Raw genomic sequence first — 23,442 nt, forward strand, 5'->3', positions numbered from 1 at the left:
CTACCAACAACTTTCCAACGGCCAGTAAGAGGTGCCTTCTCGCTGCCATACGGGCCTGACTGTTGACAACACAAAGAGAGAATCCAGTCACCAGAATGCTGCGCAGCTCTTCAAGTCTTGTTGTGCTGAAATCTTTATCTCACTTACACCAAACTTAGGTGACCCCACAGTTTACTGCATTTCCGCTGGACTACGCTTAGGATTGCTGTTCTATGGATTTGCTTGACCACTGACACTCTGGACTATCTTGTTTGTGTGTTCTCTTATTTATTATGACTCAGCATGGACTAGAATTGGCAACTATCAAGTGATTACTCACATTTTCTGTGTAATGCAAAATGCATTACACAACAGTGGGTGTGCTAACATAGGTAATATAATTTTGGCCTTAATTTCCCTATTACATTCAATTTTTTCAAAAGATATTGCCTTTACTTTAATTTCTCACCTGCTCTATTTCTCAGAACGAAATACACATCCTGATTTTAATTCTATCTAGTCTTCATTATTTGCTGTCCTCCTAATTCACTCAATACTACAATAAAAGTAAACATTTTCTTAACTTACAGCATAGACAGCCAAGATAGCTAACTGATTATATGGGCGGCCATTCTTTGGATTTATTTGGTGTGCTCGGATATAATACCTGCAATAAAACAAGATCTTCAGTATCTATTCTTAATAATGCTCATTAATCATATATACTGTAATATAGTAAATCAGTAATGTAATTATGAAATATGTTTCAACAGTACTCACTGTCTAGACTTCCCAAAATTTGATGTTTCATTAATTTGCTCTTTATATCGAGCTAAGTCTCCTAAATATAGGAAAATCTTCTGGGAGGCAATTAAAGCCAAGCCAATGAAACCAAGTCCTTTCGTTGATAAACTGGTAGATGCAAGAAATGAATCCAAACTAAATTTGTAAGTCTGTTCCAGCGCTAGAAGTAGTCGCTCAAAATAAGCTGTACCCTGGAAAATAATAAGAGACAATGCTATGCTGTAACACAAAAAATAAAAATATTTTACATAAAGCAGTCCCAGTGCTAGAACGCAATTAGCTCACATGTATGATGTACCATATATTTCCTTTATGAACCATATAAGTGAAATAAAAGCTAAATTTCTGAACTAATCACAAAACTAATATGCACAGTACATTAACTTGAATCACAAAACAGAAAGCTACAACTGTATGAGGACACTCCTCATCAATGCATTTCGAAGCTGTTCAAAAGCTAAAGTAGTAAATAAGAAGACATTTAAAAACCTGATGAAGTACTACTTGAGAGAGGTGTTGAAACAAAGGCTAACTAAATCACACTATTTATGTCACAGGCAAAGAAGAAAACTGACTTAAATCGCATCAAGATCATAAGAAATGAAACACTCTCTAGTACTGGACAAGTATGGAGAAAAGAGAAAAAGCTTCTTCAATAAAAGTAAACAGTACTCATACACAAACTTACAATGACAGTTCTTATATTTACTCAACTAAGACAACCCTGAATGTAAGACTCCCCCCTCCCCCCTTTTTTAATAAGCTCCTCGAGAAATTTTTGTTCTTAGTATTTCCTGATAAATCAAAATTACAAACTGTTTTACTGAGAAAGTAACTCCCTAAAAATGTTAACATTACTGTATATCCTTTTCTAGGAATCAAGACATATGCCAGCCGGCCGGTGTGGCTGAGCGGTTCTAGGCACTTCAGTCTGGAACCGTCCGACCCCTACGGTCGCAGGTTCGAATCCTGCCTCGGGCATGGATGTGTGTAATGTCCTTAAGTTAGTTAGGTTTAAGTAGTTCTAAGTTCTAGGGGACTGATGACCGCAGATGTTAAGTCCCATTGTGCTCAGCCATTTGAACCAAGATATATGCCATCTATTTACTGTCTACATATAGGTCATACAAGAAGAAATGAAATAAGTAAAAAGAAATGGTTTACATTAATTTTTATCCTCACTTCCTTTCTCAAATAATTATTTTAATTTGTGAGTCATACTGCCAGGAATTATTACCTGGTCTGTGCTGTTCTTTAATATTAGGTTCTTAACTTCTGGGGTGAGGTGTACCATGAAAAAAAAAAAAAAAAAAAAAAAAAAAAAAAAAAAAAAAAAAAAAAAAAAAAAAAAAAAAAAGCACCAACATTTTCCTTCCATTAAGCAAAGAGTCTGGTATTCCGTTCCAAACAACCTTCAACATGTAGCATCAAATCCTTTGGCCTTCATCCCTTTTCTTCACATCTAAAGATAAGCCCTGCAGACAGTTTTCAGTTTGGTATGATTATCCTGCATTAATCATATCGGAGGATCTTCCTTTCAGTTGCTAGTGCACTTTAACATTACTTTTATAGTGGTCTTTTCATTCACAGAATTTCTCATAAGAAGAGTTTTAATTGACTCATTGACAGTAAACCTGATGACATACCAAAATAAATAGCCATCTCAGTGCCAACAATTTGGCCTATCATACATGCTTGCCATCTTCTTAGACTGATTACATGATGCTGATGCGCAAGTAGTGTATTGTCATATGTCGCAGGCAGTCTCTGAATAGTGTTGCTCCACATACAACATAAGCCTCACTGCCTTAATTCACACCCACCAGACTGTATTTGCTTTGAATTCCACAATGTATGCAGTTGGAAAATAATTCATCTCCAGCCTTCATTTGGATAATTTCTCAAATAACCATCTCCACTGAGTTTCTCTTGCACGTACTGAGCAGTCTGTTGCTCCAATTCATGAAACCTTCCCTGCTGCGCACACCTAAAAGTCTGGTACGTAAAATTGGTATTCTTTAATTTATTCATCTGGTGTTATTTACCAACATTTGTTTCTGTGACACTAAATTTTCTTGCTCCTTCACAATTATTTGTGGGCTCTGCTTCATGAATCACTGTTAACGTAGAAGTAGCACCATACTGACAGCTTTAAGCACTGTGAATGGAGAACCAAGATTCGCATTTCTCAATTGAGTCATAGCTGCAATTTGCATGCACTATTGATTGGTACAGTTTGCAGTACATACAGCACTGACAATGTGCTGCCCTCCAATACTAAATTGGTGAGCCCTTGATGCCTCAGAACATGTCCTACCAACCGATCCCTTCTTATAGTCAAGTTGTGCCACAAACTCCTCTTCTCCCCAAATCTATTCAATACCTCCTCATTAGTTATGTGATCTACTCATCTAATCTTCAGCATTCTTCTGTAGAACCTCAATTCGAAAGCTTCTATTCTCTTCTTGTCTAACTATTTATCGTCCATGTTTCACTTCCATACATGGCTACACTCCATACAAATACTTTCAGAAACGACTTCCTTGCACTTAAATCTATACACGAAGTTAATAAATTTCTCATCTTGAGAAACGCTTTCCTTGCCATTCCCAGTCTACATTTTATATCTTCTCTACTTCGACCATCATCAGTTATTTTGCTCCCCAAATAGCAAAACTCCTTTACTACTTTATGTGTCTCACTTCCTAATCTAATTCCTTCAGCATCACCTGACTTAATTCAACTACATTCCATTATCCTTGTTTTGCTTTTGTTGATGTTCATCTTATACGCTTCTTTCAAGACACTGTCCATTCTGTTCAACTGTTCTTCCAAGTCCTTTGCTGTCTCTGACAGAATTACAATGTCATCGGTGAACCTCAAAGTTTTTATTTCTTCTCCATGGATATTAATTCCTACTCCATTTTCTTCTTTTGTTTCTATTACTGCTTGCTCAATATAGAGATTGAATAACATCGGGGTAGGCTACAACCCTGTCTTACTCCCTTCCCAACCACTGCTTCCCTTTCATGCCCCTCAACTCTTATAACTGCCATCTGGTTTCTGTACAAATTGTAAATAGCCTTTCGCTCCCTGTATTTTACCCCTGCCACCTTCAGAATTTGAAAGAGATTATTCCAGTCAACACTGCAAAAGCTTTCTCTAAGTCTGCAAATGCTAGAAACGTAGGTTTGCCTTTCCTTAATCTATCTTCTAAGGTAAGTTGTAGGGTCAGTATTGCCTCACGTGTTCCAATATTTCTATGGAATCCAAACTGATCTTCCCCAAGGTCGGCTTCCATCCATTTTTCCATTCGTCTGGAAAGAATTCATGTTAGTATTTTGCAGTCGTGGTTTATTAAGTTTATAGTTTGGTAATTTTCCCATCTGTCAACACCTACTTTCTTTGGGATAGGAATTATTACATTCTTCTTGAAGTCTGAGGGTATTTCGCCTGTCTCATACATCTTGCTCACCAGATGGTAGAGTTTTGTCAGGACTGGCTCTCCCAAGGTTGTCAGTAGTTCTAATGGAATGTTGTCTACTCCCAGGGCCTTGTCTCGACTTAGGTCTTTCAGTCCTCTGTCAAACTCTTCACGCAGTATCATATCTCCCATTTCATCTTCATCTACATCCTCTTTCATAATATTGACGTCAAGTACATCGCCCTTATATAGACCCTCTATATACTCCTTCCACCTTTCTGCTTTTCCTTCTTTGCTTAGAACTGGGTTTCCATCTGAGCTCTTGAGATTCATACAGTTGGTTCTCTTTTCTCCAAAGGGCTCTTTAATTTTCCTGTAGGCAGTATCTATCTTGCCCCAAGTGAGATAAGCCTCTACATCCTTACATTTGTCCTCTAGCCATCTCTGCTTAGCCATTTTGCACTTCCTGGCGATCTCATTTTTAAGACGTTTGTACTCCTTTTTGCCTCTTTCATTTACTGCATTTTTATATTTTCTCCTTTCATCAATTAAATTCAATATTTCTTCTGTTACCCGCGGATTTCTACTAGCCCTTGTCGTTTTACCTACTCGATTCTCTGCTGCCTTCACTATTTCATCCGTCAAAGCTACCTATTTTACTTCTACTGCATTTCTTTCCTCCATTCCTGTCAATTGTTCCCTTATGCTCTCCCTGAAACTCTGTACAACCTCTGGTTTAGTCAGTTTATCCAGGTCCCATCTCCTTAAATTCCCACATTTTTGCAGTTTCTTCAGTTTTAATCTACAGTTCATAACCAATAGATTGTGGTCAGAATCCACATCTGCCCCTGGAAATGTCTTACAATTTAAAACCTGGATCCTAAAACTCTGTCTTACCATTATATAATCTATCTGATACCTTCTAGTATCTCCATGATTATTCCATGTATACAACCTTCTTTCATGACTCTTAAACCAAGTGTTAGCTATGATTAAGTTATACTCTGTGCACAATTCTACCAGGCGGCATCCTCTTTCATTTCTTACCCCAAATCCATATTCACTAATATGTTTCCTTCTCTTCCTTTCCCTATTGTCGAATTCCAGCCCCGATGACTAATAAATTTTTGCCTCCCTTCACTATCTGAATAATTTCTTTTATCTCATCACACATTTTATCAATTTCTTTGTCATCTGCAGAGCTAGTTGTCCTATAAACTTGTACTACTGTAGCAGGCGTGGGCTTCATGTCTATCTTGGCCACAATAATGCGTTCACTATGCTGTTTGTAGTAGCTTACCCGCTCTCCTATTTTTTTTTTTATTCATTATTAAACCTACTCCTGCATTACCCCTATTTGATTTTGTATTTAAACCCTGTATTCACCTGACCAAAAGTCTTGTTCCTCCCGCCACCGAACTTCACTAATTCCCACTATATCTAACTTTAACCTATTCATTTCCCTTTTAAAATTTTCTAACCTACCTGCCCGATTAAGGGATCTGACACTCCACGCTCCGATCCGTAGAATGCCAGTTTTCTTTCTCCTGATAACGACGTCCTCTTGAGTAGTCCCTGCCCGGAGATCCGAATGGGGGACTATTTTACCTCCAGACTATTTTACCCAAGAGGACGCCATCATCATTTAACCATACAGTAAAACTACATGCCCTCAAGAAAAATTATGGCTGTAGTTTCCCTCTGCTTTAAGCCGTTCGCAGTACCAGCACAGCAAGGCCATTTTGTTTAGTGTAACAAGGCCAGATCAGTCAATCATCTAGACTGTTGCCCCTTGCAATTACTGAAAAGGCTGCTGCCCCTCTTCAGGAACCACACGTTTGTCTGGCTCTCAACAGATACCCCTCCATTGTGGTTACACCTACGGTACGGCTATCTGTATCGCTGACAATATAAGCAAGCTGAAATGCTAAAATACTTGGTTGTCTCCAACTCCATACAGCTAAATCGGCAGAAATCATACTTTACATTAATAAGGTTGCCAACCTTGACAATCAACAGTGCTGTAGAGCAGTACCAGTTATAGTACTGTCATTGAAGCGTGTTTCATTTGTTTTATCATTATTAAGTGATCTGTGCAAGTATATTTTTTTAGGGTTAATTTGTCTCCTGTAGACATTTATACTGTTATTGAGTAAAGTTTAAAAGAGAGTAGACCTTGCACTGGATGGATATACAGGGTGATTCAAGAAGATATGAAAATATTTTAGTATGTTATTCTATAAGTAAAACTAAAGAAAAAAGTTCATATAAACACAGGTCCACAAATGTTTAGTTACGGAGTTACGGCTGATAAAAGATTTTGCCCGAAATTCAGCAACTTCGCTAATATGAAGCCATCGTAAAACTGTACGAGGTTAAAGTAAATCACAATTTCCATTTATTTTATTTTTATTGATCTGGTGAATTTAATAAAATATGAATTCATGTTAAACCGGAAAAATCGGAAAAATAACAAAGCTGAATGTTAAGGAAGTTGTACAGTATACATAAAATTTCACAATACAGTCACAACAAATGTTCAAAAATGTCTCCACCGAGTTCAATGCATTTAGCCACACATGTGTGAACAGATTTTGTTGCTTGTTTCAGTTTCACAGGGTTGTTCTTAATTTCACCTATTGCATTCATAATGTGAGCAAGTAATTCCTCATATGTACTGACTTTGTCCTCAAACTACGTCTTTCATCCATCCCCATACATAAAAATCCGTTGGTGTTAAATCAGGCAATCTGGGTGGCCACAAACGCGTAACACCACAACTAATCCATTTCTGGGGAAAATGTTCATTTAATTGTAGTAATGGCATTGGTGCAATGTGGAGGTGCATTTGCAATTGCGTAGGAAGTGGAACATCTTCAAGCAAGCAGGGCATTTCTTCTTGAAGAAATTATAAGTACGTCTCACCAGTTAGACGTCCTCAGAAAATGAATGGTCCAATAAAGTGAGTGTTGATTATACCACACCACACATTTATACTAAATCGGTGTTGGATATTGAGTTGCACTATTGCATGTGGGTTTTCTTCGGACCATACATCCTCGTTATGTAAATTGTTTATACCATTTCAAGTCATCTGTGCTTCATCAGTAGATAAAATTTATTCGTGCAACAGCTAATTAGTATTTAACCAGTTGCACAATTCCAAGTGAAGGGCAGGATCACCCATATATAAATGATACACTTTTCATTATGGTAAGGATACAGATTATTGTACTTCAGCGTACGCCATACCTTAGGGCGATTGTGTAATGCCTAATCGTTGAGAGACATGTCATGTACTAGTACCTGGCCTACGGTGAACAGCATCCACAATATCCTCATCATTATCTTCAAAAATCGAGCGCTCATACTGATTGTGAATGCTAGGTAGGGAACCTGTCTCCCGTAACATTTGAAATACTCCACTAATGGTTTGTGGATTCAGAATCCTCAGAGTTGGATTACACACGTGATATTCATTAACAGCATCCGTAGCATTACCATCATATTTGCCATAAATAAACACCATATTGGTGTATTCCTCTGTCATGAATTTGAAAGGCATCCCTATTTCATAAATAATCTACCAACTAAAACAGTTACTATGTGTTTTCACTTAAATACACGGTTGTTGCTACATTATTTCACTGAACAATACAGAAAACTAACTCGTTTCAAGGTTTGGAAACAACAGAAGCAACTCACCAACAGTTGCCGACAATGCATAAATGTTCCTACATTCTTGATGGAAAGTAAACAAATTTACTTGTACAATAATCTTTGTTTCTCCGAATGTTTTGGAAAACTACTGCCGATACATGTCTGGGACACGTTTTATTAGATTCACCAGACCAATAACAACAAAATAAATGGAAATCCTGCCTTACTTTAACCTTGTACAGTTTTGCAATGGTTTCATATTAGAGAAGTTGCTAAATTTCAATGTTTATATGAATTTTTTTTTCTTTAGTCTTACTTGTAGAATAACATATTAAAATATTTTCATATCTTCGTGAATCACCCTGTATATGTATAACAACAGTTCATGATGGGCAGACCCTCCACAGTATACAATCACTGAAAAGAAATTCCTGAAGAAACAGACTTCCTGCTTAATAGGTGTAAAACACAGCATAGGGACACGATAGAGAGATGCTGAATGAAGAGCATTTGCCTGTCAAGAGAGTAACACATGAAGCCTTCAGTGATTACCATAGCAGAATACTCTTCAAAGGTCTTTCACAACTCTAAAGGACATTCTGGTCATACGCATAGGCTGTTAGTGGCACCAGAGTTAAGTGTCCAGATACTTGCAGATGAAACAGGAACTGAAATTGATGGAAGCAACGAAAAGCAGAAATCCTTAACTTCATTTTCAAATGTTCCTTTACAAAGGATATTTCCCCATTTTAATTCCCGTACCTCTGAAAAGATGGATGAAACAGCTAATAAGTGTTAGTGGTGCCCAGGAACAGCTGAAATCATTAAAACTGAGCAACGCTCAACATCCTGACGTACCAAATTCTATACTGAATTTCTTGCAGAGTTATCCCCTGTTTAACTATTATCTACGGTGAGCTCCCTGCCACCGTTGGATAAGCAGCAGCAAGTCGTACTCTTAGCTCAATTATTTGTTTCAAACTTTAATTCTGAATTTCTTTGCGGGTTTTTGGGTACTTGCATAGTTTAATTCACAAATTTCGGGCGTATTATAGTATTTGAGAGTTGTAGCATCGCATTTTAGTATCTGAATAACGTAAATTCGCAAAGTCATCAGTCATCTGTTTGTTTTGAACGGCGTGTGAGATAAAAGAGAGGAAAAAAATTGTTATGGATGGATAGGAATTGTGCCTGTTGTGTACGGATTCAAAGGGAATTGGCTACCGTCCGTAAACAGCTGGAAGCTGTGTTGGCCGTGGTCGACAGGCTCCAAGTTGTTGCCCTGGGCCAGGGTGACATTGGGACACCCAAGGCGAGCGCTTTGGCACCTCTGGAGCCTGTAGCATTGCCTGGGATCTCTGATGCCACTGCACCCTCGGATTCGGACGTCCCTGCTGGTCGACACTTACCTGACGGTGACTGGCGAACCGTGGTGGGGTCGCGAATCCCTGGGCGGAAGGCGAAAGTTGGTGCTGGCCGCTAGGCTGTACCCTTTGAAGTACTACCCACTGCTTAAAGTACTTCTGAGACAGCAAGGGCGGCCTTGCCTGTTGTGGCAGTGGCCGGTCTTCCTGAGAGGTCCGGACAAGTGCAGAGTGGGATTTCTTGTCATTGGGAGCTCCAATGTTAGGCAGGTCAAGGAGCCCCTTAGGGATATAGCAGCTAAGAACAGGAAGAAAGCCACAGTGCACTCTGTGTGCTTACTGGGGGGAGTCATCCAAGATGTGGTAAGGGTCCTTCTGGATGCCATGAAGGGTACAGGGTGCAGTCAACTGCAGGTGGTGGCTCATGTCAGCCCTAATGATATGTGCCGCTATAGGTCAGAAGAGATTCTCTCTGGCTTCCGGTTGTTATTTGAGTTGGTGAAGATTGCCATTCTTGCTAGCGAGACGAAGGCAGAGCTCACCATCTGCAGCATCATCGACAGGACCGACTGCGGACCTTTAGTACAGAGCTGAATGGAGGGTCTCACTCAGAGGTTCAGACGGTTGTGCGACCATGTAGGCTGCAGATTCCTCGACTTGTGCCATAGGGTGGTGGGGTTTCAGGTTCCACTAAATAGGTCAGGTGTCCACTACACACAGGAGGCAGCTACATGGGTAGGAAGGGCTGTGTGGTGTGGACTAAGCAGTTTTTTAAGTTAGACAGTCTCGGGAAAGATGAGAAAGGGCTCCAGTCTCAAAGGGTACAGGGTAAAGAAACAACGAAAATCAACCAAGCAACAGTCAGTATTGTAGTTGTAAATTGTCGTAGCTGAGTTGGAAAAGTACCAGAGCTTCAAGCGCTGATAGAAAACACTGAAGCTGAAATCGTTATAGGAACAGAAAGCTGGATAAAGCCAAAGATAAATTCTGCTGAAATTTTTACAAAGGGGCAAACCGTGTTCAGAAAGGATAGATTAAATAAAGTAGGTGGTGGTGTGTGTCTGTTGGTAGTAGTTTATTTTGTAGTGAAGTTGAATTAGATAGTTCCGGTGAATTACTACGGGTAGAGGTTATATTCAACAGCCGTACCAAAATAATAATTGACCCCTTCTACCAACCCCCGACTCAGATGATATAATAACTGAACAGTTCAAAGAAAACCTGAATCTCATTACAAATAAGTAACCCACTCATACAGTTATAATTGGTGCAGACTTCAATCTACCCTCCATTTGTTGGCGAAAACACACATTCAAAGCCGGTGGTAGACAGAAAACATCTTCCAAAATTGTACTAAATGCTTTCTCTGAGAATTACTTTGAACAATTAGTTCAAGAGCCCACACGAATTGTTAATGGTTGTGAAAACACACTTGACCTCTTAGCCACAAATAATCCTTATCTAATAGAGAGCGTCATGACAGATACAGGGATTAGTGAACACAATACCATTGTAGTGAGGCTCAAAACCATATCAACCAAAACCACTAAAAATAAACGCAAAATACATCTATTTAAAACAGCACATTAAAATTCGCTTGATGCTTCCCTAAGAGAGAGTCTCCATTCCTTCCAAGCTAATTATGTAAGTGTTGACCAGATATGGCTCAAATTCAAAGATACAGTATAGACAGCAATAGACAGATTCACACCGTGTAAGTTAATAAGAGACGGGACTGATCCACGATGGTACACAAAACGCGTTAGAACACTGTTGCAGAAGAAACGAAAAAAGCTTGCCAAATTTATAAGAATGCAAAATCCCCAAGACTGGCCAAGTTTCACGGAAGCTCAAAATTTAGTGCGGACGTCAATGCGAGATGCTGTTAATAGTTTCCATAGAGAAACATTTTCTCAAAATATGGCAGAAAACCCAAAGATATTTTGGCCATATGTAAAGTACACAAAAACAGTCAATACCGTCACAGCGTGATAGTGATAGAAATGTTACCGTTGATGGTGCCTCTAAAGTGCAGTTACTAAATACAGTTTTCCGTAATTCCTTCATGAAAGAAGACAAAGTAAATATTCCAGAACTGGAAACCAGAACAGCTGTTAGTATGAGTGACATAAAAATAGGTATCTTAGGTGTTGCGAAACAACTCAAATCACTTAAGAAAGGGAAGTCTTCCGGTCCATATGGTACACCAATCAGGTTCCTTTCGAGTACGCAGACACAATAGCGCCTTTCTTACCAATCATATACAACTGCTCACTTGACGAAAGGTCTGCTCCTAAAGACCGGAAAGTAGCACAGGTCACACCAATATTCAAGAAAGGAAATAGGAGTAACCCATTGAATTACAGACCCATATCACTGACCTCAATTTGCAGTACGATTTTGGAGTATATACTGTACTCGAACATTATGAATCACCTTTAAGAAAATGATTTATTGATACATAACCGACAAGGATTCAGAAAATATTGTTCTTGTGCAACACAGCTAGCTCTTTACTCCCACGAAGTAATGAGTGCTGTCGACAAGGGATCTCAGATCGATTCCAGATTCCTAGATTTCCAGAAGGCTTTTGATACCGTTCCTCACAAGCGACTATTAATCAAACTGCATGCATATGGAGTATCATCTCAGTTGTGTGACTGGATTTGTGATTTCCTCTCAGAGAGCCACAGTTCGTAGTGATAGACAGTAAATCAGAGTAGAACAGAAGTGATATCTGGCGTTCTGCAAGGTAGTGTCATAGGCCCTCTGCTGTTCCTGATTTACATAAATAATCTAGGTGATAATCTGAGCAGCCCCTTTAGATTGTTTGCAGATGACGCTGTTATTTACCATCTAGTAAAATCATCAGATGATCAATTCCAATTAAAAAATGCTCTAGAGAGAATTTCTGTATGGTACAAGAAGTGGCAACTGGCACTAAACAAAGAAAAGTGTGAGGTCATCCACATGGATACTAAAAGAAATCCGATAAATTTTGGGTATACGATAAATCGCACAAATCTAAGAGCTGTCATTTCGACTAAATACTTAGAAATTATAATTACGAGCAACTTAAACTGGATAGACCACATAGATAATATTGTGAGGAAGGTGAAACGAAGATTGCGCTTTGTTGGCAGAACACTTAGAAGATGCGACAAACCCACTAAAGAGACAGCCTACATTACACTTGTCTGTCCTCTGCTGGAATATTGCTGCGTGTTGTGGGATCCTCACCAGGTAGGACTGACGGAGGACATCGAAAAAGTGCAAAGAAGGGCATTTCGTTTTGTGTTATCGTGCAATAGGGGTGAGAGTGTCACTGATATGATACACGAGTTCGGGTGGCAGTCACTGAAACAAAGGCAGTTTTCTTTGCAGCGAGATCTATTTACGAAATTTCAATCACCAACTTTCTCTTCCAAATGGGAAAAAATTTCGTTGACACCCACCTGCGTAGGGAGAAATGATCATCGTAATAAAATAAGAGAAATCAGAGCTCGAACAGAAAGAATTAGGTGCTCCTTTTTCCCATGCACCATTCGAGAGTGGAATGGTAGAGAAGTAATATAAAAATTGTTCAATGAACCCTCTGTCAGGCACTTAAGAGTGAATTGCAGAGTAACCATGTAGATGCAGAACCATGTAGGTGTACTGCAGATTCCTCAAACAAAAAACTGTGCCCAGCAGTTGGAAGGAAGCACAGGTCACACTTGTCTATAACAGTTGCAGAAGGGATTTACAAAACTACTGTCCAATATCTTTAACATCCATTTATTGTAGAATTTTGCAACATATTCTGAGCTCAAACATAGTGAAGTATATAGAGTGGAATGACATACTGAAAGACACAGATCATGGCTGTCAGGTAAAGGCAGTATTCCTAGACTTCCAAAAAGCATTTGACTCAGTATTACAGCTATGCTTGCTATCCAAAGTACATTCATACAGGGTATCATGTAAAACTTGTGTATGGGTCTTTGGTTTTTTGGTAGGGAGGACACAGCATGTTATCTTGAACAGTGAGTCTTCATCAGATGTGGAAGCAACTTCAAGTTTGCCTCTGGGGAAGCGCACTGGAAACCCTGCTGTTCGTATTGTATATTAACGACCTCGCAGACAATATTATAAGTAACCTAAGGCTTTCCTTTTTACAGGTGACGCAGTTATCTATAACAAAGTACTGTCTGAAAGAAGCTGCATAAATAGCCAGTCAAATCTTGAAAAAAAAAATCAAAGTGGTGCAAAGACTGGCAACTTGCTGTAAATGTTCAAAAATGTAAAATTGCGCACTCGACAGAATGAAAAAAAACACAATATCCTATGACTATAACAACGAGCCACTGTTGAACTCAGTCAACACAAGCAAATACCTAGGTGTAATACTTAGTAGTGATATGAAGTCGAATGATCACTTAGGCTCAGTTGTGAGTAAAGCAGGTGATAGACTTCAGTTTATTAGTAGAATACTGGGGAAGTGCAATCAGTCTACAAAGGAGATTGTTTAAAAATTACTTGTGCGACCATTCTAGAATATTGCTCAAATGTGTGGAACCTGTCCCAAATAGGACTCTCAGGAGATACTGAACAGATACAAAGATGGGCAGCACAAATGGCCACAGGTTTGTTTGAACCATGGGAGAGTGACACAAAGATACTGAAAGAACTGAACTGGCAGATACTTGAAGATAGACACAAACAATCCCACGAAAACCTACTTATGAAGTTTCTAGAACTAACTTCAACCCTGTGTCGCATAGCATCCACTACAGTCGACAACTGTTACTGGTCACTTCTTAAGCATTCTCAGTCAGTCCTGAGGCCACAAATGCACACAGTCCACCGCAGTGTGCACTTGCTACTGGTGTCGTGTCCTGCACGCATTTGCAGCCACCTGACTGAAAAGACCAGAGAAGCCATCGTTAAAAGCTGTTCATAGCATTGAAAATCACATCATGCACCACAGAGTTGAGTGATGAATCTATGAATTTATTACAATCTCCTACATATAGCTCCCATACGCGTCATGGAGACAAGATTGGAGACATTAAGGCACGCGCAAGGGCATTTAAGCAATCATTCTTCCCACAGTCCACATGTTAATGGAATGGAAGAAAAGACTAATAATTGGTACAATGGGACATACCCATGCACTTCACAGTGGTTTGCAGTGTAAAGTTGTAGGTGCAGATGTAGATGTAAATGTAGATTTATGCAATTTTAAAGTCAGTTCAATTCCAACTACAATTTGGTTAAGGCAATCTGGAGTTTAAACGTAGCAGATGTTCATAAAAGCCAAGATATGCATTGTACATTCCAATGGTTGGTGCCATGATGAAATTTGCTTCCCAATCACTACTCCACTCCTCACATTCCTCCTAGTGCTCGGCCAAATCGTGCTAGCGTTCCCCTTCCCAACATCTCAAATTCTTCCAATTAAATCTGTGCACAACCTCAACTCCCAAAGCTTTACCCGCAAATGAAAGGCAACCCTGTAGTTTTTGAATGACTAACTGGGGAAAATACCTTGTTTTTTAGCTGAGTAAATATGGTAATATACTCTGTAACTAAAAGAGGAGAAATGAAAGAATAAAATAATTTTTCTCCATGGAAAAAATGTGCAGGTCTTTTACAATGATTCAAGATATTTGAAATTTAGTTCTTCATAGTTTTGGAAACATTGATTACTGGAAATTGGAATGCTTTGAGTAAACAACCCACTCACCTCTTCAATTATGTTCAACATCAGATGTTTATATTTCTCTTTGTTGTCTGGATCTTCAAGCATTTTTTTGCGCAGGAGCTCAATTATGTTGTAGAAAGTTATCTTCCACATATGTTGCTCAACATTTTCAGTCTGGCAGAACTTTATATCTGTCTCCAACAATGTTTTCAAGCTCTTCTGCAGAAAATGCCTTTAAAAAGAATAGTAATTTTTACACAGAGAATGATCACTAAGTTGATCTGTGCCAAAGTTGATAAATATATCCCTTACTGTCAGGCAAAAGCTGCTGTGAGAGTAAGAACCATTTATCTATCACATTTTATGAGATATGATGTCACAAATGATGAATTGCATGAATAACTAACGCATGAAGCTTAAATTTATTACTTCTGTGCTATTAACTCTATCCACAGTAAATTTGCAAATACCACCCACACAATGCAACTAAATGCACCTACAGAATTATATTATGGCACCACACACAATCCAGGAAATACGATGTCGTAACACTGAGATGTGTGAAAAAATGCCACATCAGCATGAAGTTTTAATACATTTATTCCTTACTACTAAGACACTCGTATAGTCGAGGCAACTTGAGGAAATACCTGGAAATAAAATGTTTGAAGTGTTACACTACAACTGCAGTTAATTTTTTTATAGTACAAAATTTGCAAAATGAATACCTGGGCAATGCAGGGTCTGTCAGCCAATTATTTTACAAACGGGAAAATTCAGTTCACAAAACTTTTAAAATTAAACAGACACAAAAAGCTTGATCAGCAGTTAACTTCAAGAGTTACAACTTCCAGTGTTGTCAAGAGAAACACACAAAAATAAAACATAACATTTCCTTCTTCATACACGAAATGTAAATTGGTTGAGAGAAGCTGAACGAGACAGAGATTTTGTTCAAAAACCAAGCTACAACCAACCTTCCCAGTTAGAAGAGGAAAGGAGGCCTCATTTTTGTCCAATACAACATGGGTCCATATAGTCAGGATTTTAAGCATTGTCCCTGCCTCCCCCTACCCCACCCTCTTCTGCCACAGCCGCCGAACAATTGTTATTCCACCTCCTACCTCCCTCTCTCCAGAACAAGAAATTACTGTCTGAAAAGGTAGCAGAGCTGTGATGTATTTATGTGCTTTTCTATAAGCAATACTGGGTATTGTACTTCATGAAGGTTCATACTGACCAACACTTGTCTCAAAGATTTTAATAAATTAAAACCTTAAATTACAAAATAAGCCTAATCAATATATACAATAAAAGTGTGCTGTGTCTGTGCATGCCACCAAAACTTTGCAGGCGAACTTCACAGCCTCATGGGGATTATAAGGGAGGTAAATCTCCATCCATAAGGTTTTGTCTACAAACTTCAGGGGTTAGTTATCAAGAAAAGGGCATCTAAAGAGGACGTCTGTTCCTGGACGACATGTTAAATGTAAACGTGGTTTCCCCGTGCATGCCGCTTAACTCCACCACACCTCCTGCAGCCCAATCGTTGATATATGGTACAATAGCCCTCCATCCCCCTATCTACGAATGTGGTTTGGTTTGGAACTGCAATGATTGGGTTCAAAGACATGGGTGTTTAAAGAGAGGACCACACCAGAGGTCTCCTTTGAGACGGTGAAGCAAAGGTCTCCTTTGAGAAGACGGTGAAGCAGCTTGGAATCGAGTGCTGAAGTGCCTGAGACTGGCTAAAATGTTCCTTCAAGAATGTTGTAGAAAATTTCAAAATGTTATGAAAGCTACCAGAAGATTCAAAAAAGTTCTAGATCTCCAAGGTAACCTGGAATTAATGGGAGATGTATTACTTACAGATTCTGGACATTTTTGGCAAATTCTTCTAGTTATTAAAAAATCAACTCTGCAGATGAAATCAGTGCATATTTGAAGACATCAATTCTTTGGCCTCAAGTACTTTCCAAGCAAAACACTTTGTTGAAAAACTTACAAATTAGCAAAGCCACTCACCCAATTGATTGTATAAATGGCCACTAAATAAATGGTATTTAACAGTTCCCAAATAATATAACTGAAACAAAAGCAATATCAGGGAAAGAACTGCCATTTCAGTTCAAAAGACTGCAATTTCCATTTGGTTTGGCATTTAATATCACTATAAATAAGGTTCACAGAAAAACATTAAGTCGAGGTATTAATTTGAAAGAATCAGGCTTTCCCCATGGTCAGTTATATGTACCCTGCTCTCGATATGGGAAAGCCAAAGAATTTATGTTCACCAAATGACAAGATGACAAATGTAGTTCCCAAGCAGGTATTGTGATAGAATATGGTAATTAAGTATAAAATATAGTGAAACAGGTTAAAGACAGGCAAACTGACATTTATAACCTTTGCAGACTTAGAAAAAGCTTCTGAAAACTTGAAGGTAGCAGAGATAACTCCTGTAGTTTATTCACAACTTGTAAAAAAATTCATACTGTAGTATGTGAAAGGGAAGTAGTGGTTTAAAAGGAACTGACACAGACTTTTAGCCGTCCTTGATCTGCAGACTGACCAAGCATAAAAGGAAACCATGGAGACATTTGGAAAAAGAATTACAGTTCAGGGAGAAGAAGTAAAAGTCAATATTTGATGATGATTTTGTTATTCTGTTAGAGAAGGAAAGGGACTAGGAAAGAGCAGTTGAGCTGAATGGGTAGTCTTGAAAAAAAGTTACAAGATGAATCTCTATAAAAGTAAAACAAAGTTAATGGAATGAACTCAAATTAAATCATACAATGCTGAGGGAATTGCATTAAGAAATGAGGCACTATTTGGGTGACAAAATATTTTATGATGTCGGAATTTGAAGAGAGATGGCAACAACAAGAAAAGTATTTTACCATCGTCACCACAACCACCACCAACAAGGTACAAGAACCTTTTCATTACCAGTAGCAGACATTGGATACTCTCTCAGGAGAGACAGACAGTCTACCTCGGTGTAATTAATGCACTGCCCCTCATTTGGTTGTCACTTATACATCATGGTTCATACCTTAATGCTGCACATTTAAATTCAAGGACTGAAAAGCTCAAATGTCTAGCAGCAGTGGTCATAAAATTAAATGACAGAAATGCATCATATATATGACTCAATACTTACAGATGAAGGTACATATTTTCTTTGAAGAATACAACTGTTATCAAGTAACACTTAACATACCAATTACACATAAAGAGGAGCTACCTGGTGTAACTGAAGAAGAAGCAGCTTTTTTCCAATTTACTCAATGACACCTACCTAGAGTAATCATCAGTTGAAGTAAGCAGTATAACGATGGTTTATTGTTAAGAGAGTTAAGTTTCCATGATCTGACTGTCTTTTGTTAACAAATAATGATTTGTTCCCCCATCACAGAAGATCCTCCTCCTTCATGGGATGTATGGACCAAGATGAATACATCACTGAATGAATGAGTAAAATGCTCAGAAATACTGAACTAGTTTTGCAAATGGGTGATCTTTCTCATCATGTATCCAAAATCTAGACTTCCTCTTTTTCTGTTCATTATTTATACCCAACAAGGAACTTATCTTTGACGTTATAAATGTTTAGTGCCTAAAGCAATGCTGCTGTTGTGTTTCCCACTTTAGGTGACTGAGGGCTCAGCTACAGCTGTCTTTGTTTCTGTTTTCAAACAAAGGAAACTCCAGGTAGGAATATCAACATTGTAGGAAAAGACAGACTGCTACTTGTCATAAAGAAGACACGTCAAATTGCAGAGACAGACAATTAAATGAGACACAAAGCTCTCCCCCACATCATTCAATAAATAAGAGAGACACATACCCACCATTCACAAACAAGCAAGCAAGCACACCTCATGCACACACAAACCAAACTTCAGCACCTCACGTCAGAATGCAAGATCACATTGGATGCAAGCAGCAATCTGGATGGGGCGGGGAAAGGATAGTAGTGTATGGGCGGTGGGGCACGTGAACGCTGTCTGGTGGAGTGTGCAGGGACTACACTGTCAATAGGTGCAGCATCTGAAGGTTGTGGGGCAGGGAGTTGGGGAAAAAAGGAGAAAAAAAGGCGAGGAGTGGGAAAAGATGGGCAGAGGGCTGCAAATAAACAGGTTGGAAGATGAGACTGGGAAGGAGGCAATAGGACAGAGGAGATGCAAACTGTTGGGCAGAGGGTGCGGGGACAGTATATTACTGTATATGGAGGCCAAGATAATTACAGCAGAGACTGTTATAAGGATAACTTCCACCTATGCAGTTCAGAAAAGCTGGTGGTAGAGGGATGGCTAGTGAAGCTGCCACTGAAATCAAGTGTGTTGAGCTGCATGTTGTGCCATGGGGTGGTCTACTTTACTCAAGGCCACAGTTTGGTGGTGGCCATTCATCCTGGTGGACAGCTGGTTGGTAGTCATACCAATATAAAAAGCTGTGCAATGATTGCAGCAGACCTGGTAAATTACATGCCTGCTTTCACAAATGTCACGGCCAATGATTGGGTAGGGTAAACCTGTGACAGGACTGGAATAGGTGTGCTGGGTGGGTGGATTGGACAGGTTTTGCACCTGGGTCTTCCACAGGGATATGGTCCTTGTGGCAAGGGGTTGGGCTTGAGGGTTACAGAGATGGACTAGGATGTTGTGGAGGTTGGGTAGACGATGGAACACCACTTTAGGAGGGGTGAGAAGTATCTCCAGTTGGATGACCCTCATTATAGGGGATGATGATAGGTAATCAACTCCTGGTGAAGAATGTGGTTCAGTTATTCTAGTCTCGGTTGGTACTGGGTGATGGAGACACTCCTTTGTGGCTGGTTTTCGAGAGTTATGGGAGGATTTGGGGCGAGAGGGGAAATGGCACAAGAAATCTTTTTGCAGACTAGGTCTTGGGGTAGTGCCTGTCTGTGAAGGCCTTGGTGAAAACCTCAACATACTGAGAAAGGGAGTTTTTGTCTCTGCAGATACACTGCTCCCAGGTAGCCAGGCTATATGGAGGGAGGGGGGGGGGGGGGGGGGATTTTTTTGAAGTGAAAGGGATGGCAACTGTCAAAATTCAGGTACAGTTGGACAGAGGTGTGGATGAAGCCATCAGAGGAAGAGGTCAACATTTAGGAAAGTGACATGCTGGGTTGAGGAGGACCACATGAAGCAGATGGGAGAGAAGGCGTTGAGTTTGTGGAGAAACCAAGATATGGTGTCTGGGCCCTGGTCCAGATCATGAAGATATCATCAATGAACCTGAACTAGACTAGGAGTTTGATGTTTTGGGAGGCTAGGCGATCTCCTCTAGATAAAAATATTGGCATAGGAGGGTGCCATGCAGGTGCTCATGGCCGTGCCGTCGATTTGTTTACATATTTTCCCTTCAAAGGGTAAGTTGTTGTGGGTTAGGAGAAAGTTAGTAAAGTGAATGAGGAATGAAGTAGTGGGTTTGGAGTCTCGAGGACATTTTGGAAAGGTGGTGTTCAATAGCGGTAAGACTACGAGCATGAGGGATGTCGATGTATAGGGAGGTAGCGTCAACAATTATGAGTAAGGATCAAGAAGGTAAAGGTGTTGGGATTATGTAGAATCAGTGAAGGAAGCTCTTGGTGTTTTTGATGTGGGAGGCTAGATTATGGGCAATTAGTTGGAGGTGTTGATCAATGAGGGCCAAAATTCTTTCATTGGTGCAAAATAACCAGCCACAATGAGGTGTCCAGTACTGTTGTTTTTGTGGTGCATGTAGAAGATTGGCATGTGGAGGAGTATCATAGGGGTGAGGAGGGAATGGGTTCAGGGGAGATGTTTGGGAAGGCCCAAGGTTTTAAGCAGGGACTGGAGTTTATGTTAGACTTCTGGGATGGGATCACTCAGGTAGTGTTTATAGGTGGATAGTCAGATAAATGGTAGAAGCCTACTACCAGGCAGTCATTGCAATTTCTGTTTTGTTATATCTTAGTGCCAACATGTGCAAAGTATGAGGAATATTTTGTATTATTATTACACAGTTATAAATTACATGTTAATGGATGTGTTTTCAGAGAAGAGGAAGAAGAAAAAGAGTCATAAGTTATTATCTGAAGGAAAATAGTTTTTTTGAAGGGAGAAGTAAAAGGTATGGTTGATGAGTGAAGAGGAGGGGCACAGAGGAAGAAGGATATTGATTTTTCAGGTTGCTCTTCTATTAAAACAAGCAACAATAAAATAAGGGTTTTCTCCAATGAAACTGCCATCCAATATTGATCTTAAGCATAAAAATATATATCTTCACATACCTTACATAAGCGATATCATTCCATTTTGATAACATACTGCCTGAACTGATAATCCACTGCAGTTCCAGGTCTGCTCGCTCAATATCCAGAATAAGTGGTGGATCCCGAGCAGTTCTGAAACTGGATGTGCAAGGTAGTTCTAATGTAAACAGGCAGAAGCAACTCTATAGAAAAATCATTCACTAATAACATGGAAAAATGTTTTTGCAACATGTGGCATTACCATACTGTCTCAGCACTGACAAATAGCCTGAAATTGCCTATTGGGACACTGAAGAATGTGGCTACAATAATTTCTGATAAATACATCATTACTGGTGATTTCAACCAAATGTGAGTGCGTAAAATTAATGAAATGGGACTCATCTGAATTGTGGAAGAAATAGCAATATAAGCTACGTATAGTGACATTTCCAATCAAAGTTTCTCCACATTAATTAAAGGAGCACACAAAAGAGTAAAAATTCTTATAGGACTGGTACAGGCTACACAAGCCTTTAAGAAATAGCAATATAAGCTACGTATAGTGACATTTCCAATCAAAGTTTCTCCACATTAATTAAAGGAGCACACAAAAGAGTAAAAATTCTTATAGGACTGGTACAGGCTACACAAGCCTTTTTACCCTTGTTTTCATTTAAGTACAGGGCTATTACAAATGATTGAAGTGATTTCATAAATTCACTATAGCTCCATTCATTGACATATGGTCACGACACACTACAGATACGTAGAAAAACTCATAAAGTTTTGTTCAGCTGAAGCCACACTTCAGGTTTCTGCCGCCAGAGCGCTCGAGAGCGACAGGAGCCGAGAAAGCGTATGTCGTGCTTGAAATGCACTCACATCAGTCAGTCATAACAGTGCAACGACACATCAGGACGAAGTTCAACAAAGATCCACCAACTGCTAACTCCATTCGGCGATTGTATGCATAGTTGAAAGCTTCTGGATGCCTCTGTAAGGGGAAATCAACGGGTCGGCCTGCAGTGAGCGAAGAAACGGTTTAACACGTGTATCTGGACATGCTGAAAAATTGGCTCATGCCACAACTGGAGACCGACAGCACTGACTTCATCTTTCAACAGGATGGTGCTCCACCGCACTTCCATCATGATGTTCCGCAGTTCTTAAACAGGAGATTGGAAAACCGATGGATCGGTCGTGGTGGAGATCATGATCAGCAATTCATGTCATGGCCTCCTCGCTCTCCCGACTTAACACCATGCAATTTCTTTCTGTGGGGTTATGTGAAAGATTCAGTGTTTAAACCTCCTCTACCAAGAAACGTGCCACAACTGCGAGCTCACATCAACGATGCTTTCGAACTCATTGATGGGGACATGCTGCGCCGAGTGTGGGAGGAACTTGATTATCGGCTTGATGTCTGCCGAATCACTAAAGGGGCACATATCGAACATTTGTGAATGCCTAAAAAAACTTTTTGAGTTGTATGCGTGTGCAAAGCATTGTGAAAATATCTCAAATAATAAAGTTATTGTAGAGCTGTGAAATCGCTTCAATCATTTGTAATAACCCTGTATTTATTGGTTCTCCAGAACTGCATTCAATCAGATGGTAATAAGGGAGTTAATAAAACAACAGAACAAAAACACTTTGTAACAAACAAATCATCGGTCAGGCCAATGACTAAATTCTGAGGACTGTACAAAAATAAATACATGGCTTTTTACAAAAAATCTAACTAATGTAACTATCAGCAATTATAAATAAAAATGTGGAAGCTATCCAACAGATTTTCTATCTACAAGACTTACCTCGCACTGTATGGGCCATACCATGAAGGCCTAGCATTTCCAAGTTGTTCAGTACAATAAGGAGATTCACTAAATGGTGAAATACTAGGGTAACCATAATCCACAGATGGGCTTGGTAACCCCTGTCCTACAGGATATCCTGCTGGTGACAAAGGAACATCTGTGTCCCTGTAACAAAATAAGACTTGGATTAAAATCTAATGCTCACAATGGAAGTAAGACATAACTGTTCTAAATGCATAAATCAGGAGATTGGCACAACAAATCTTAGGTGTATAAAACTAAATAATCAAACAAACAAATTAATAATAATAATAATTACTGTAATAATAACAAACAAAAAGGATGCCTTATTAGGATGATGATTATCACTCATTATAGAGTTTGTGGGAACACCATGACACAAAATAACCGTTTGTTAGAACGAAACAAGCTTTTGCAAGATTTTATCATTATACACAGCC

The 23,442-nt window shown here is 39.3% G+C and overlaps 1 protein-coding gene across 1 annotated transcript in view; it reads right to left on the reverse strand.

Moving 5' to 3' along the window:
* LOC124787179 (telomerase-binding protein EST1A) overlaps positions 1-23,442 on the reverse strand; it is a 323,132-nt gene that overhangs the window by 178,025 nt on the left and 121,665 nt on the right. The window contains 5 exon segments of the mRNA XM_047254319.1: positions 568-646; positions 760-974; positions 14,960-15,149; positions 21,201-21,320; positions 22,979-23,146. Coding sequence (XP_047110275.1) covers positions 568-646; positions 760-974; positions 14,960-15,149; positions 21,201-21,320; positions 22,979-23,146 — 772 coding nt within the window.

The sequence above is a fragment of the Schistocerca piceifrons genome, chromosome 1 (genome assembly GCF_021461385.2).
Source record: "Schistocerca piceifrons isolate TAMUIC-IGC-003096 chromosome 1, iqSchPice1.1, whole genome shotgun sequence".
Taxonomy (NCBI): domain Eukaryota; kingdom Metazoa; phylum Arthropoda; class Insecta; order Orthoptera; family Acrididae; genus Schistocerca; species Schistocerca piceifrons.